At 35.0% G+C, this 17,440-nt stretch overlaps 1 protein-coding gene across 31 annotated transcripts in view; it reads right to left on the bottom strand.

Moving 5' to 3' along the window:
• The window catches only part of LOC108002108 (patronin), a 63,991-nt gene that overhangs the window by 3,051 nt on the left and 43,500 nt on the right, over positions 1-17,440 (bottom strand). For 5 of the 31 annotated variants that reach the window (XM_017063571.3, XM_017063574.3, XM_017063576.3 and 2 more), the window contains exons 3-23: positions 13,169-13,384; positions 12,634-13,088; positions 12,244-12,359; positions 11,386-11,496; positions 9,516-9,597; positions 8,766-8,985; positions 8,170-8,674; positions 7,924-8,090; positions 6,333-6,509; positions 5,061-5,194; positions 4,827-4,980; positions 4,549-4,747; positions 4,197-4,426; positions 3,272-3,446; positions 2,852-3,132; positions 2,478-2,765; positions 2,169-2,405; positions 1,919-2,093; positions 1,237-1,356; positions 589-684; positions 68-166 (exon numbers count right to left, since the gene is read on the bottom strand). In XM_017063571.3, the coding sequence (XP_016919060.1) occupies positions 68-166; positions 589-684; positions 1,237-1,356; positions 1,919-2,093; positions 2,169-2,405; positions 2,478-2,765; positions 2,852-3,132; positions 3,272-3,446; positions 4,197-4,426; positions 4,549-4,747; positions 4,827-4,980; positions 5,061-5,194; positions 6,333-6,509; positions 7,924-8,090; positions 8,170-8,674; positions 8,766-8,985; positions 9,516-9,597; positions 11,386-11,496; positions 12,244-12,359; positions 12,634-13,088; positions 13,169-13,384 (4,237 nt within the window). Of the gene's footprint in view, positions 1-67; positions 167-588; positions 685-1,236; positions 1,357-1,918; positions 2,094-2,168; positions 2,406-2,477; positions 2,766-2,851; positions 3,133-3,271; positions 3,447-4,196; positions 4,427-4,548; positions 4,748-4,826; positions 4,981-5,060; positions 5,195-6,332; positions 6,510-7,923; positions 8,091-8,169; positions 8,675-8,765; positions 8,986-9,515; positions 9,598-11,385; positions 11,497-12,243; positions 12,360-12,633; positions 13,089-13,168; positions 13,385-16,843; positions 17,260-17,440 lie in introns of those variants that run through there. The other 26 variants (XM_017063578.3, XM_017063584.3, XM_017063575.3 and 23 more) reach the window with 17 other exon arrangements.

Here is a 17,440-nt window from a genome sequence, read left to right as displayed (position 1 = left end):
ACGTAAAATATATTGTTGCACGATAAAAGGGGGATTAAACGTATTCCAAGTCACTGGTGCTTCTTACCACACAAATTCATCAAGGAATTAGACTTTCTCCCCTTAAAGTTTTCGTAACTCGGGTATTTAGGCCTGCCTCTAACCTGTTGCTGAGGCTCCTGCACATCTGCAATAATGCAATGTTTACCTTGTTACATTCCAAACGCTATGTACGATCAAAGATTAATAGTAGGGGATGCTTCAATCGTACGTCATTGCATCAGGGGCAGAGTCTAACTACGAGCCATGTCCATTAGGAACATCAAAAATTCAAGGTAGCTGGTGCAGGTTGGTGCAGAACAATGTTGCGTTCCAACTGAAAGATTTCTACTATAAGGCGCTACTTAAAAATAAAGAATCATACCCTTAAGTAACCTTACTTAGGTAATTTGAAGAATAATTAAATGCTAATGAAATATTTAACATTGTAAGATTCATACGTAGCTGCCCATACCAGTGATACATCCTGCAACGAGTCTACTTTCATCAAGCCAAACGTTTAAGGAATATGATTTAAGGCATTCTTTCCATAAATAATAATCAACCCACCTCTAGATGTTTTGTAGGAACCACGTCGGCCAAGTTGATTCATACTTCGACAAGGCGAGGAACCTCTACCATCGTCGGGTGAATCTACGGAAGATACTAAAATAGGGTACCTCTATTACAATCAGTTAGTTCCTCTCCAGGATCAGATACTAAACACTACGTATTTTTAAAAAATATGCTACCACATTACACTAATAAACGGATAGTAAATAAATTTGAAGCATGCAAAATCGTAAATAAAGAAAAGTGCTATAATATAGATCATTCACACGTTAAAAATTAATAATTTTGAAGAAAATATTGAATATATCATTCAATGTTTTTAAAAAATCCTACTTATATTTTAACATATTTAACATATTGTGCGCGCATATTTTTTATATTAAATGTAATATCATAAACGTAATGTCATAAAATTTCATCATTTTAAATATTAGAAATTAGCATATAGTTATAACCACTCCAATCAGCATGTTAATGACCAAAAGAAAAACATTTAATAATTTAATTTGTTTAACTTTTTATATATTTATAATGCTTCTTCTTATGCAAATCTAACAAATATATATGTATATATAAATATACATATATATATATATATGATGTTTTAAATATTTATGCGAGTCAGAGAGTGTGTGTTGTGCATACCCCTGAGACTGCCGCCCCGATAAAGAGGGCCGGAACGTCGTTCATCGAAATGGGCAGCAGTGAGACTGTCCTGCGAGCCTCGGTAGTAGTCTCGCCTCATCGTCGGGGAAGTCAGCGACGCTACAGTAAGTGTGTTAGTGCAAAACAATCAGCTCGAATTTTCTTAACCAATCTAGTTTATTCAAATGGGAGTCTAGGAAATGTATGAGATTTTTATTAATTTGTAATATGTAAATTTCCGTCTTGAAGTGACGAAATAAACTAGTATAGGCGAGAAAATTTTGAGCTTGTAGAATTGTGACTGGGTGAGATTTCATAAAACAAAAGAAAACCACAATGAAAAAATTAATATGAAAAAAATATGGCGTTACTAAAAAAAATTAAGTTTTGAATTCCGATTTGAATTTTTGCCATGCAAAAACTGAATGCAATTACATTACAACACTGAGAAATTATTACTATTAGAAGATTATAACAAAGGAATACATTTGATACGATAGCAGTGGTAACTGTTATCTTGGAGACACTTTATACATGGTATATTAGAATATAGATATTGTTTTTATTACATATTGTATCTTCCTCAACTTCTTTATGTGATAATAATTAATCTCCAAGAAACACTAATCATTGCAATGAATAATTGTGTCACTATCGAATCATGTTAAATATATTATCATACCTGTGCTTAAATTAGAAGAAGAACCCTTTTTTCCACGACTTGGCGTAAGGGCCCCAGAATCCAATTCTGTACCAGCATCCACGTGAATTGTTTTGGGTCGTGGTCGAGTCGCAGTCTTATTACGCAATTTTGTTGGTTTTATTGCATTGAGAAGCTCCTTATCGATAACCTTACCCTAAATAATAGTGATGTTTACTAGTGATTAATTCAATTAAAATATCATAATTATTAAACTATAAAAAAAACTCACTTCTCTTTCTGCCTCTTCAATTGCTTTCTTTACTTTATGTTGTTCTAAAATAGCTGCTCTTCGTTGCCTTTCTTCTTCTTTTTTACGAGCTCTTTCTTCTGCTTTTAATTTCTCTTGTTCTCGTCGAGCTTGAGCTTCTGCTTCCTTTCTTTCTTTCAATTCTTCTTGCTGCTGTCTTCTTTGCAATGACAATAGCATTATACGTTCTTTTTTTCGTTCCATTTCATCCAGAGAATTCTATAAGAATATATCAATTAAATAAAACGAAAAGAAATTATGAAATTAATAATATTTGTCATATAATCTTACAGGATCAGGATTTGCTAATTGATTTCCAATTATTAAACCGACTCCAGATTGTCGACTTTCTCCAGTGATTTCATGTCGTTCTCTTTGTTTTTCTCTTTCTCCTTCCCTCTGAATTTCTTTATCTCTAATTTCTTGTCGTTGGAAATCTCTGTCATCTATCTGATGTTTTTCTCGATCTAAATCTCGTTGAGCTTCCAGTTGCTTTTGTCTATCAATAGCAATAGCAGAAGGCGAATCAGGACGCATCGTAAAATCTTCATTTTCAACATACGATGATACACTTCTTTCCTAAAAAAAAAAAAAAAAAAAAAAAATTGATGTTTTTTTCCTAATCCAAAATAATTCTAAAAATTTAAAAAACATTATATACTTACCTTTTTCGGAGATGTTCTTTTCACTCTGAGAGTCGGTTTTGGTTTTTTCGGTGCGTCATTGTCGAAACAAATATAAAATCCTTTCTCACCAGCATCTGTTGGATCTAGAGGTGTTACTTCTGGTGTACCTGATGGAGATGGTGTAGCTTCTCTTAATGATGGATGAGGTTGAAATGAATTACGTGATATTGAAGGTCTAGTTGGTGATGGAATTCTATATGTACGGCTGCCAGACGTGATGTTTAAACCTCTTATACCTTGTGTAAGCTCATCATCATTTCCTTTAAAATACATGTATGAATGAAGAAAAAGAGGATGAGAACAAAACTATAAATGTAATGAATTCCTTGAAAATATTTATACATGATATGTTTTTAAATGAAGAAAAAAGTTCTTATAAGAAAAAAAAAGAATTCTTACCAATAAATGATATATTCTGAGGTTTCATGTCATCTACAGGCGGAGCTGGTACCGGTGCATGTAACGCAGTAATTTGTCGTTTTTCGGTAGGGCTTTCACATTTAATTGGTATATGATGTACAGTTGGCCTTTTTGGTTCGGGACTTTCACTCATTAACTGACTTATTCGATGAACCTTAAAAAATTAAAAATGAAATAAATATATAATAACATTAAAATAATACAATGACACAAATAATATATATATATATATTATAATGATATATATATATATATATATATATATATAATGACGATTATACACAATAAATAAATAAATAAATACACAAAATACACGAACCTCATAATGATAATTACACGAATCAATAAAATTCGACGAATAAAAAAACTGCATTTTTAAAATATATCTGTGTAATTTAATAAAAAATGCAAATAATTATGAGCTAAAAGACAGACGTCGAAACTTCAAGTAGCGTCTGCTATACTGAGTATGAAAAGAGTATCTATAAATGTGCATTACATCACTAACTGGTTCCATGACAGTTGCTTGCATATATACATCAAGCAATTCATTTACTACCTAATTGACTAAAAAAAAAAAAAAATGAACGATATACAATCCTAACACTTAAACGTGATTTTTTTTTATTTAAATTTGTATTATCAAAATATATACATATACACACGTTTCTTTTTATTTTTATTTTTTTTTATGTTTAAAATATGAATTTTACTTAAAATAATTTATTTAAAAAATAAAATTTCATAAATTAATGAATGTATAAATAAATATAAATAAATGAATCATATTTTTATATTATTTTTATAAATAAAATTAGGATTTAAATAATAATTAAAAAAATAAATTTCTTTTTTCTTTTGCTTTCTATGACCAAATAAAATAAATAAAAATTATTATACTCACAGCATTACGATGTTGTGGACTAGCAGAAGATGGTGGTGTTTGATTGAAGATAGATGCAGATGATGGATATGTAGAACCAGAATGGCTCATTTGATTATTACAAAGACTATGATCTCCACCATTAAGATACCTTGGTTCTTGATTATCATGCAAAACAAATCCTTTCGGTTGAGGTGGGAGTGTTCCCCAATTCCGTGTATCTTGATATAAACGCAAATCTTGTTGGTAAGCTAAAAAAAATTTTAATACATTTATATTAAAATTATAACATTATATATATATATATGAATTTATTAATTATTAATGATCAAATCAACAATGATTAAATACTAATTTATTAAAATACACATACCTGTTGGTTGAGTACCATATCGAGGATCTATTGATTGTTGATAACCCACAGCAGCCATTTCATTTGCTAAACTTTGTGTTGGAGGTGGTTGACCCCACATTCGTCTTTGTAATTGAGGTTGATCATGTAAATAGAATTGGGATTGTTGAGTATCTTGTAATTTCGATGTTAATGGATTTATAGGTGCCATTCCGAAATTCTAAACAATAAAGGAAAAGACAAAAATAAATGTTACATTACAATAAAACAAATATAAGAAATTCAAAAATAGTACATACTTGCATATGTTGCTGACTAAGACTTTGCAATTGCTGAAGTTGTTGTTGCATTTGTTGCTGGTGTTGGGTCATTAGATGTTGTTGTTGTATTTGATTTTGCTGATTTGCTAAACGTTGTATGTCAGCTTGAATTTCACTAAGACTGTTATTCATTCTATAGAAAAATTAAAGTCCATTCAATAAACTTTGAAAAATTAAATTTTTATATATCATGAAATATAAATGGATACTGACTGTGATATGGACTGATGATACTGTTCAATATCCATGTTCTCAATATCTGGAGTACGTCTTGTTTCAATAAATGGCGCATTTCCGTCATGTTCCAACCATTTATGTTCAACATCTCGAACATCTTCACTAATTTCCTATAGTCATCAGTATAAATATTGAATGATTGTACAGAATTGTCAAGAAAATGTTCACTGATAATTTTAATCTAATGTATTTAATCTAATGTACACCTACAGGTACATTGAATTATTTTTGATTATCTTTACTTTTTAATATTATTTTTAATAATTAATGATAAATTTATAATAAAATTTTAAACATTTGTGTTATAAATACTTAATCTACTTGTAGATGTACAGATAAATAGGAGATCAATGCATATAAATAATAGCATATTATTTTTTAATGATTATTTAAATTACAGATCCATGATGTTGACCTAAAATTTAGAATCAATATACGAATCTTATTTCTTTATAATTATACTAAACTTGTCATTAAATACGATTTTCCTTTAAATTGATAGATTAAATTACAATAAACACAGACCAATGTCTACATTTAGCTATTCATTCAGGTAAAGATATACATATATAACAATAGATCAATCCAATTCAAAATATATTCTCATACATACAGATTACATATGTATTACAGTATAAGTTTGGTTTTGTTGTTAATGTTCTTGTATTAAAATATGTTTAGAACACAAGTGTAAAAAACCGCCACCACAAATAATAATTTTAAATAAAATCCCAAACATATCTCTATAGATTTTTGTCCAGAGAGTGTTTAGTACTGTACCACCATGCGTTCCGAGAGCGATATTGTACAAGATTGCATTAAAATATGGGAACACAGTAGCAAATTTGATCAAAGACCACAGAATGCATTGGGACTGTTTCGTTTTCCTCTATGACTAAATGTAAGCAACAAGAAGCATAAGAATCATTCATTATTAAAAAAAAAAAAAAAAAAAAAGAAAAGATTCAACTGAAATGATTTTCTGATCGAAAGAAAAGAAAGCACAATTTCTATCTTACTTGCAATACATCAAGGCATTTATTATTATTGCTCTTTATATATTTCATATATTAAGAATTAAAAATAAGTAACCATATAAACTTTAACAATATAAAAGCAAAGGTAAAAAAGAAGTTAACAAATGTCTAGAAGCCATACATAAGCTATGTATGTAAATTGCTAGACAAATCAGCAAATATTTCTTTCTCAAATGTTCATCTACAGGAACATTGTTGTAAAATATCGTACCTTGAGCGAGAAGGGTCTCTGTGGTTTTTCTTGAGAGGGTTGTTGGGTTACAGGGGTCGTCTCGGAAACACTTGTCGGGGTCTCCCCCGAAGATCCGGAGGTTACAGAAGTGGGGGGACCAATTTCAGCCGGACTGTCCCCCCCAGACGTTGATGAAGAGGGAGATTTAACCTTACCCTGCAACCAGCCCAAGCACCGTGCCTTGTTAAGTACTTGGAGTCCGCATATACCGAGTCCAATATGTCATCAATCACCACACCATGGTCGGACTTCTTCACGGCCAAGTATACGTTACATTCAAGCACTAAATGCCAAAGCCAATTCAAATACTTGCAAATACTTCATTGCCAATGGCTTTCTTCACTATTTATACGACTTAGTAATTCTTTTAAAAAAATATAATAGAACTTTCGTAATATCTAATCTTTTTCAACTAAAATAAATACTTCTTTATCCGATTATTTGAAAAATTTGGAAAGGGAATATAGCATTTTTATTATCATTCTTCATATTTTTACTAAGAACTACAATCGTTATAATTTAATTTATTCTAATAAATTCTTTTATTTTTCCTAAACTTATTATTATCAATAAATAAAGAATAAATCAATTTGACTTGCTCGGTTACTAATTACTAATATAAAGCATGCATACCGTCACCATATTAATTTAAACAGTTATTTAATATATTCACAGTAATTGTTTAGAGATCTTTCTTTATTAACACAGAGTATATAAAGCGGAAAACGAGAATGGCATCCAAGGAATTGATAGTCTATATTGTACAAAGTGTGTAGTCTACGTTCAATTCTGTATCTCTGTAACAATAAAACTTGATCATGTCAGCATGCACTTACCACCAAGTACAGCTGAAAGATGAGAAAGAAAAACAATTACAAATTACAATAATATAATAATATAACTGGCAATAAAGATTATCTGCATTAACCGTAATAGGCATCAAGATTATATCACATTTGCAAACTACACACAAAGATTCATTATTTTAAAAGCTAATGATAATATATATATATAAAAATATATATGTATGTATATATATATATGTATATATATATATAATTATGTTACGAAAGAAAAAGATGAACAAATATCGAAAAAATATGCGGCATTTACCTGAAATAAAAACATTATTTTTGCAAACTCACTTGCACGCTACTTTAAAATAATCGAATATAATAATACAGCCAGATATGAAATAAAATAAAACGATATAGGCAATAATATAAACAATAAATATCGAATTGCTCGTGAATCTAAAAATAACTTCTTTCTGCAGAAGAAAAAGAAACTGTTCAATTTTCGATACAATTATTAATTATTAATTATGCATTGCTCTATACTAAACACCCGTGGCTAAATACCTCATGGCTATATTCAATGTTCTGTTTCGTTCCTTTAAAAAGATTTATTCTTTAAAAACATTTATATACTCCGCCAATAAATGAAACAAATCATTAAAGAGGCCATGAAAATGATCTGGCTGAATCTCGATAATGAGGTTCAAAAATGGAAAATATGACGCGATATGATCGCCATCGTTCTTTTTTTCGAGCGTAATCACGAATTTTACCTTCGTGACAGCTTGCAGGAACGCAGCCTTGCCAACTTTTTGACGCTGTTTCGACATCACAACCTCCATCCTCCTCTTTTCGTTCTCTATGTGCCGACGTTTCTCCTCTAGCTTCAATCTAATGTTATTCAGTTGCGAGGCCATAATGGTGTTACCACCGTTTTCATCTGCCGGTATGATTACATCATTTGTATCATCGAAATACCAAAACAATCATCGATATAACTTGAGCGACAAATAACGTACCAACAGAATGTTGTTCCACCTGTTGGGATTGCTGATTGCTCTGCTGTTGCCACGTGGTCGTATTCGGTAAAGTGGCGAACGTAGTCTTCTTCTCGCCGTTCCCATTTCCGTTCGTCTGGCCAAACTTCTTCCCGGACAGAGTCGATTTGTTGTCATCTCGATCCTGCTCCGTGTACGTCAAGTTGATCCCTTTCTCCGAGCTTTGCCTGCTCAGATTCGCGAAGCTGGCCAATTTGGACGTGTCACCCTCCGAATTAACGTTCTCACTGGAATGTAAAATTTGCTTGAGCGCGACGTTGTCCAAGCTGGAGTTGGACGTTTGCCTTCTCAATCTCGGCGGCTCTTCCTTGTCGTATCCGTTATCCGACAAAATGTGCTGCACCCCGCTGCCGTACACGTCCTGAACGCTCGATCTCGCCGGTAATGTCGGTTCCGTGGTACTCCTTTTACCGATGTGCGCCCCAACCTCCTTGTCTGGATTTCTACCGAAGTTGTGTAAATTATCCTGCGCAGGGGAATCACTCGATCATTCGATCGGTTCGCCTCTTTTCGCTCTTTTCTTTGTTTCGATTCCGCGTTAGACGTTTCGCTCTCACCTGGGATCCGCCAAAGTTCTCTATCGTCAACTGAGAGTCGTCCGAAACGCTGTTACGCCTGGATCGTCGGCCAGCGTACGAGCTCCTCCTCTGCTCTTCCCAGTTGCTCGGCCGACCAGCGGCGTCCGCTCTAGTTACGGATTTCTCGTCCGCCACGGAGCTTAACGTAGGAATGCCTTTGCCGCGATGGACTACGAAACTTTCTTCGCTCCCCGCTCGTCTGTGAGAAATGATGTGAGTCAGAGGTGTAGGAAATAATAGTAAAGAATGAGAAGCGTAATGGATGTGCGATTAACTCATGTGAATGCGGCAATACGCTGATTATATGCTTCGGAATTGACCCATATCCTACTACAATAGTAAGGTAAAAAAAAAAATCTTGCTTTTCATTGCTTCTATTTACGGTTTTTTCGATCGTTGTGGAACACGTTATAGCGTGTAAAACGATCCTATCCTCGATGAGAAAAAAAAAAAAATAATTCTCAAGGAGAATGAATCGGATTATTCTATTCTATTCTTTTTGTTCCAAATGCGTTCAAATCGAAATTATTATTATATAAATTGATACGAAACGAATTCTTATTTTGGTCATCTTTAAAGTTAAATGATTCGAATAAACGAATTATAGAAAGTGTTGGAGATTCTTGTTTTCCTTTTTTTTAACCAATTTCTTTAATCGTCGATCAATTAACAAGGAATCGTGTAGGAGAGAGAAAGAGAAAGAGAGAAACATGAGAAAGAAACACATACCTGTCGTCGTGAGAATAATTTTCGGCAGTTTGTTGTAATGATTGAGACTTCTTGACGGAGGAAGATGACGATGCTTTTGCAACTAGAAAATAATTCAATGCTGTAGCGATCGTTTACCTATGTATCTAGAAAATAGTATCAATATTTATAATCAATAATCACTCCTGACGTGTAGAATAATAAATAAATTCATAAGGATCAGTTTAATCGGTGTGAAAACATTAATTCAAAGTTATGCATTATGACACACCGAATAAAATTCATGTGAGAAATTTCTATCCGTTGTGAACCGTTGTGAATTTTTGGCTAAAAGTTAAAAGTTCTATTTCTACGAGATTACACAACGAAACAAATCAATCTATAATTGTCATAGAAATTTCAAGACACACGAATTTCGCAAAAAAAAAAAAAAAAAAATTAATATGTCTATGGAATAAAAGCTAATGTTATCATACACTGGAAAAATATACACTCGTCAGATGGTAATAAAAGTTAATTGGATCTATAACAAAACTAATCTGTAACTCGTTTCTAACTCGTCGGTGGTGATGTGTCACGCAAGAATAAAACAAAAGGGAAGGAAAAAAAAAAACCAATTCGACAACGAACCATTCGTAAACGAATAAAAACAAAAAAAAGAAGATAAAGAAAAGAAGTGAGAAGAAACGGGGAAAAAAAAGTTGGAAAGAAATAGACGCATAATAAATACCAAACAGACGCAATAACGTAGACAATGTACGTTTGCAAAACAAATATACTAACTCAATATGGAGTATGGATATATTAATGAATCGTCGAGATTTCTTCCTGAATCGATCAATATGTCACAATATGACAAAGAGGAGGCGACATGCAGAACGAAAGGAACGGAAAGCTAACGGTCAATGCAAAGCGGCAACGGAACAGCAAAAATGAAAATAGGTATGTCTTTTATCTTTATTACCGCGAAAATGGGCAAACACACATCTTGCATGCATTTCAACAAGGTTAAAGGATCGTTATGTCATATGGCATTATACGTATACGCAAAGTAACATGGTTAGTAAAGAAGCAGTGCGCCTAATAGTATTTTGAGCTTTGTTACACAGCTAAATCTAAACATCTGCCCACGTTTTAAATGCAAAACGCATTATTTATTATTATTATTATTATTGTTGTTGTTGTTGTTCTTTAATCTTTTTCTATATTTTGTTTTTTTTTAATTTCATCTTTCCGATATTATTCTTTTGCGGATGATAAAAGAATGGATATTTCTTTTTTTTTATTCGATTGTTCCTGAATCGAAACGTTACTTTCACGTTTGTTGTAGAATAATATCCTGTTTTTTTTTTTACGTATAGAATATAAATTCAAGAAAAAAAAATATGCAAATATCGCGATGATAATAAATACGCGGAACAAAAATCGATACGATATCGCGAGATTCTCGAAAAAAGATTTATACGTATAAAAAAAAAAAAAAACAAAAATTGAGAACATCGTTTTCGTTATCTTTTCAAATCGTTATAGGAAAATCAATCAAACGAAATAGGGAAATGCGTCGCATTTAAAATGTAGTAAATTTAAAGATCAAAGAACAGAAAAAACAGGAATCAAATCAATCAAGATGATTAAAAAAAAAAAAAAAAAAGAGAGAGAGAGAGAAAAGAAAAAAAAACCATTAAGGAACAAACGACAAATTTGGCAAACTGTTGATTCCTCAACAGACCTCAAAGACACTTTTCGTATATAGGAAATATGAATATATTTGTCGCAATTGCATTCGATCTTTTTCGTTTTGAATCATGAGTCATCGAAAAAACGCGAATTCGCAGAAGAGAAGACCACCTAGTTTCATGATTTTTTGGTTTGTTTTGTAACGTGTGGGTACCTGTGAAGCCTGGCGCGGATACGGAGAGGTTGCTTCTCAGATCAGGTATCGGAGCTATAGACTGTGGCAGACTTCTTTTATGAGCTACGCCATGACTATTGCGCGGGCAGGCTGCACCCGTCACCGCACCGTATTCGTTCATTGGCAACCGGAAGTTGACGAAAGAAGAAGGCGAGGATAGCGTTGTTGTCAAGCATCAAGAAGGTTACGCCATAGAAATATATAGAAATATTACAGTTTTAACATTAAGTGATACAATTACTGTGTGGAGGATCGTCGCTGCTGTTTTGTTATTTCTTTTTTTTCTTCATTTTTCTTTTTTTTTTCTTTTTTACTTTCTTTGCAATTGATCGTCGTATTATTACGTGTATATCCGTAAGAATAAGAAAGATGCGTTTATTAGTCGCTGCTAAGGACCTGGGTCTCGAGACTGGGAACGAGTGTGTGTACTGACACTGATAAAAAGCGTGACCACCGTTCCAACTGCGAGCAATATTCTTCTACTTGGTTCCGTGAAAGGAGAAAGATCTTGCAGAATTTAAATAATTTTCTCGCGGAAAATCGTTCAAGTTATATCAGAAGAGGAAGAAAAAAATGTTGGGAAAGAAAGAAATGCCGTAGATTGCTCGCAACAGAAACGGGATTCCATGGAAAAAAAGTATAATAAAATAAATTATAGAACGGGTAAGTCCAATACAGAATGTACGCAGCCTTCACCAATCACATTTAATCCGATACCAAAATTCATCGGCCCTTCCTGATTAAAGGAAGTTGCGTTCGGTATAGTGTCGAACAAATCTCTCCAATGCTTTTTAACCGGGAATCGCCATTCTGCCGTTTCAATACCATTTTACGTACCATCTAAGAACTGCATCGCCCTCTCCTCGCCCGGATAACGTACACACTTCGCAGGATGGATCTCCAACACGTTGTACATATCCGCCAGGAAAACGACTAAATTTTGCTTCATAGACCTGGCACACACATTTTTCACTTTCAAAAACTTTCGTTTAAACTTTTTACATTTTATACAGGAGAACGTTCACTTCGCATTTAAAACACAGTAAGATTAAATCGAACGCAAGAATGGAGGTGCTTCTGATACGACTTTCTTTCACAGACTTTCTATTAAAAACTTAACAAGAAGCCCTTCTTCCATTCAGCGTTACAAATTAATCGAAAGTTTCCTCGGAGAACAATGGAATGGAAAAATAATCTCTCTCTCGCGGAGAGAGAAGAAACTCTTACCCCCTCATGTACGTCACGTCCTCGGGTTGCATGTGAAAAATGGAATAGGGTAAGCATCTGTTACAAAAGGCGTGGACCAGCGACAAATTGTGCAGCGCGTCCGCGACCGAGGGTCTCTTCGACACCCGGATGTCCATCCAGTTGAGCTCGCCCGGGCAGTAGAAGGCGACGACCGCGGCCAGGCCCACCCCGTCGCACAACGATTGGAAATCCTTGGCAGCCGGCAGCTCTGGCAGTCGCGTTTTATCACCGGCACCCTCCTCCGTCTGGATCTTGGCGATGAGCGCGTGCGACGCGTGACTGATCCAGAGGAGGAGGCCCTTCTCGTGGTCCCCCGGAACCTCCACTTCCGCCTGGGGGTCGAAACGGCGGATCGCGGAGACCACTCGGTCCCCGGTCACCACTTCCTTCGCGTACAAGACCATCAGGCCCTCTATCACAGCCATATGAGCGGACTGAAAGACCAGACAACCCATTCGATCGAGATTCCAAACCTTTGCCTCACGTTTCTCCCTTCTCTTTTTCGTTTTCTTACCATCTTGAGTGGCGAATTTTGAATGAGGATCGTTTCGGTGAGTTGGGTGTTGTTCGGCTCCGCAAGGTAAACACCCTTTCTGGCGAGGGCCTGCAGGATGCCGCAATGATTCTGATTGTGATAATTTGGATCCGAGTAGATGTTCGCCAGCGCCAAACAGTACAACTCTGCATTGGAAAGTGCGTGGACGATCTGCGGCTTCAGGTGTTCTTGATTCTTAAACAGAGATGAGAAACAAATGGATTTTTTCTTTTTTTTTTCTTAATAAAAATCCTTGACGCTTAATCGAGTAATTTTTATTCTCGTTCTCGTAGAAAGATTGATGTAATAATATACGCGTTTATTTTGTCGATGTATGTATGTTCGTTGTAAGCGTATTTTCAAGAAACCGTACAAAGTACCTAACTATTGGTATTACCCGCTACGATTCCATTGTATCAGCGTAATAATAGCCGCCCAACCGCGATGCAAACAGTGGAAGGGTCTCGTGTAAAATACCACGCATCACGTTTACACGTTAAAACTTTTTTTAAAGGAACCGCGTGTTCGAAACGCAGTTCAAGTATAATTGTTTCAAATTGAAGAAAACTCGATTACAAAAAAGATTAGACAAAAGATATATACATATACATAAAAAATAGTTGTCCTAAAGAAATCAGACGTGTGTCAAAAGAGCGTGGTGACCGTTTGAAACACAATATCCTGGCATAGGTTGGCCGCAACCGCATAAGAATATCCGGCCGACACGACGAGCAAATATTAGTATTCTGTAATTTCCGGCGTGGCGCGCGGAAACGCGAAGAACTCGAGACGATGCGCCGTGGTAACGGAAATACACTGGTCGCGGCCATTGTCGCCGAACGATCGCCAACGACCCACAGAGTATCGCGTGCAAAATCGCATCGAAGAAAGCTTTGGTGGAACGAACTTGAATCGTACGCGCAATTTTCTCCTATTAGAAATTGATCGAATATGTTGGATTATTTCTTGAATTCCATATTTTATGTTCCTTTTCGGTCAACAATCTCGACTCAATTTCGTCCATTGGCTGCCGTTTTATCCATTTTGGGATTTCAAACGAAAATTCACACTTCTTCTATATAGCATTAATCGCGATTATTATAAGAAAAATTGTCGAATGGATCGACTCGGAAACGCTAGGAAAATTATTATATCTCATTAAATAAGAATTATTGGAAATTATGGAAATGGCTCGTATTTTTATAAGAAATCGGATCCACAACTGAAAGTGAAACTATTATTCGTAAGCGTGGTTGGGTCTGAGTCATAGTGATCTCGGATAACAATATCGATGTATTGACAATTTTTGACAATAATAATAATCTTTTATCTTTACGATATATCGTGACGCATAAAACAACGTCGAGCTAACAATAACGAATTAACATCTTGGAAACTGGATCTTCGCGTATATCGTCTGAAAACGACCCAAGGCAAAAAAAAAAAAGAAAAAAGAGTCGGGAAACTTGTTCGTCTCGAAAGAAATTGGGACGAAGTTGATGTTTTGTCGTTCATTCGAGTTATCGAGTTAACTTTACGACAGGAACGTGACGTTCTTCCAGTTTGCTCCAACCTTCGTATTCGCATACGTATACCATAGGATACGGAAAAGTTAATTCGTTTCGACTATTATTAGTTTTGCATCACCGTTTTCGCACCACTTCCCAGGTTTAAATTAAAATTCGAGAAATCTTAAATAAGTATTTTCGGGGAGGGCGGTGAAAAAATGAATAGGGTGTCGTTGCAATTATTTCTGCATCAATCGTCGATTCGTTTATTTTCTTGATTCATCAATTTTGCGCGTGAGAGGCTGGTTGTTGTTCGCAAGGGAAAAGAATGATGTAAGATTTAACAGAAAACTAATGACCATTATGATTTACGATACGTTAAATTTCTTTAATAGTGGTCATTTAAATAGGCCAAACCCTGCGCAATAAAACACAGCCAATTAAATTTCATGAAAAATGGCTCGAAGAAGAATTGTTAAAAAAATTTGTTGAAAACCAAAGAGGAAGTCGTTCGTATAAAATATAGAAAGTATCGAGTTGTGTACCTTATATTTGCCAATTATTGCAATTTATTGCGATCTCTTTGAATATTCTTATGTAAACAATTATTCATATTCAAACAACAATGGAAATTGTTATATTCATTCATAAGAATTTTCAATGAATTTGTTCGACGATAAAACACGCTTTCCACGAATTAATGATAAAGTGAAAAATAAACGATATAAAATAAATTTTTATAGCATTAAAAGTTAGAAAATGTTCACTTTATAAGTTTCCAATGAAAAAAATGTTTGCTTACCCGTTTATATTCTCGTCCACGCATTCCATTCTATCTTATCCAATTAACCTTCACCACGATTGTGACTCGAAATCGCGGATTCTCGAACAAAGAGACTCTCTACGGCGCAAGAACGAAGAAGAAACCAGTACGAATTTTTCTCGAGCAAACGATTCATAAATGTTGTACAAGAACACCTCCTTTGCAATCGCACAGGGAGATCAAACATCTCATTTAAGAATAATATTTAACGAGGAAAATATTTCTAAACATTGTATTGATGTTGATATATAAGATGTTTCAAATGAAAGAAGATTTAAAATGAATCATACGTGAAAAGGGTGGTATTATGTAAATTCATTGTGCGATTTTTCTCACAAGTTGAAGGCGAATCGTTCAAACAGTTAACCCGATTATATAAACAAAATTATATAACGAAAAAAAACCAAGAAAGATCAACAGAGATTATTCGAATCGAGATATTTGAAAGAAAAAGAATATTACTTTTCTCGTTCCAAAAATTTTCGAAAAATTATTTGTCGTTCATTTTCAATTCCAGGATTTTGACGATTAGATGTAACTCTTTTCATTTCTTTTTTTTTTTTCTTCTTCTTTTCCAGTTTCCTAGTACAACGATTCGGTTTCTTCAGAGTTAATATTAATCGGATGAAGAGCACAAATATCGAGGCTTTCAGTTTTGAAACGAGACCGAACACATTCGGATACCCTTTTGTTCCAGAAGAATAACGAATCCACCGACAATAGATATCTTCACTCTCAAAAGCCACGATGATCTCGCTTGATTGAACCGGCGAGAAATCCTCTTTCCTCCTCGTAACTCCTCCTCGTAAACCGTCTCTCTCCCCGAATAGCCGTCCTTTTCACACTTGAACTTTCGTTCGTGTATAATCTCAGTCCCCGAGACTTTCCCCTTAAAGTCAAAGATGTAAAAAGGCCTAGGATGATTACGACTCTCGACGAAGAAACAATGGAGAATGGCTCGTCTCGAACCAGCCATTATTACCGTCTCGTGGTCTTTCTTCACCTGTGCGAACAGGGCTTGAACCATATATCCCGATAATCGATCCTTCCTTCCCGTCCTTATCAATTTATCTCTCCGTTCCAACCCACTTGCCAACCTCCTCCTCCTCCTCCTCCTCCTCTTTCGTTTCGTAATCGGACTGACGAACGCTCGTTGTGCAATTGATCTCGTACGAAATGATCTTCGTAAGTAAATGGTATACGAGAAATCGATTGACATTCTTAGCATCGTTAAGATTCTCCGAGATTCTATCAAGGTTGTAGCAAATGTTTCTTAAATTAATAGTTAGCTTTCTAGGACGTTTTGAAAAGAATGGGCCTCACCTGGCGGCATCGGTGCACCTTGAACCCCTTCTTGGCCGTGAATTTCGACCGCGTCGAAACGAGGAATCGGCGTCTGGTGGTGCGGTTCCGCTTCGCGAAAGGAGGGCGGTCCTCGATTAAATGCATCCTGGGATCATCAACGCGGCGAGGAAGGAAGGAACGAATAAATGTTACGGGAACGTTCGTCACGGCAGTTCCATGATTTACTGAGCGCCGAGAAGGAGGTCGTACACGAACGATTGTAAAGTAATTCGATTGGCTTAACTGGATCAACCACACAACCACACAACCCACCAGGCTTTCACGCATACGGGTCTGTGCACGTTCAAACGTAGGATGCGGTTGCGAGCTAATGGTGCAATAATCGATACGAGTTTCTTTTTTCTTCTTCTTCTTCTTCTTTTTCGCTTCTTTTTACTGTTTTTACAATTTTTCGAAAAATCGAAGGATATCGTTACGGATAAATTATCGAAAAAGGAAAAAAAATTCATCGAGTGGTAATCGGAATTTTATGAATTACTTTCGCCCCGCGCGAAAGTAACGATCGACAGAGCGTAAGAAATTAACAACGCGAGATGATGTATTGCCCTGTATTTG

Source organism: Apis cerana, linkage group LG1 (assembly GCF_029169275.1).
Source record: "Apis cerana isolate GH-2021 linkage group LG1, AcerK_1.0, whole genome shotgun sequence".
Lineage (NCBI taxonomy): Eukaryota > Metazoa > Arthropoda > Insecta > Hymenoptera > Apidae > Apis > Apis cerana.
The sequence above is the reverse complement of the archived record's forward strand: the minus strand, read 5'-3'. Positions and strand labels throughout refer to the sequence as shown.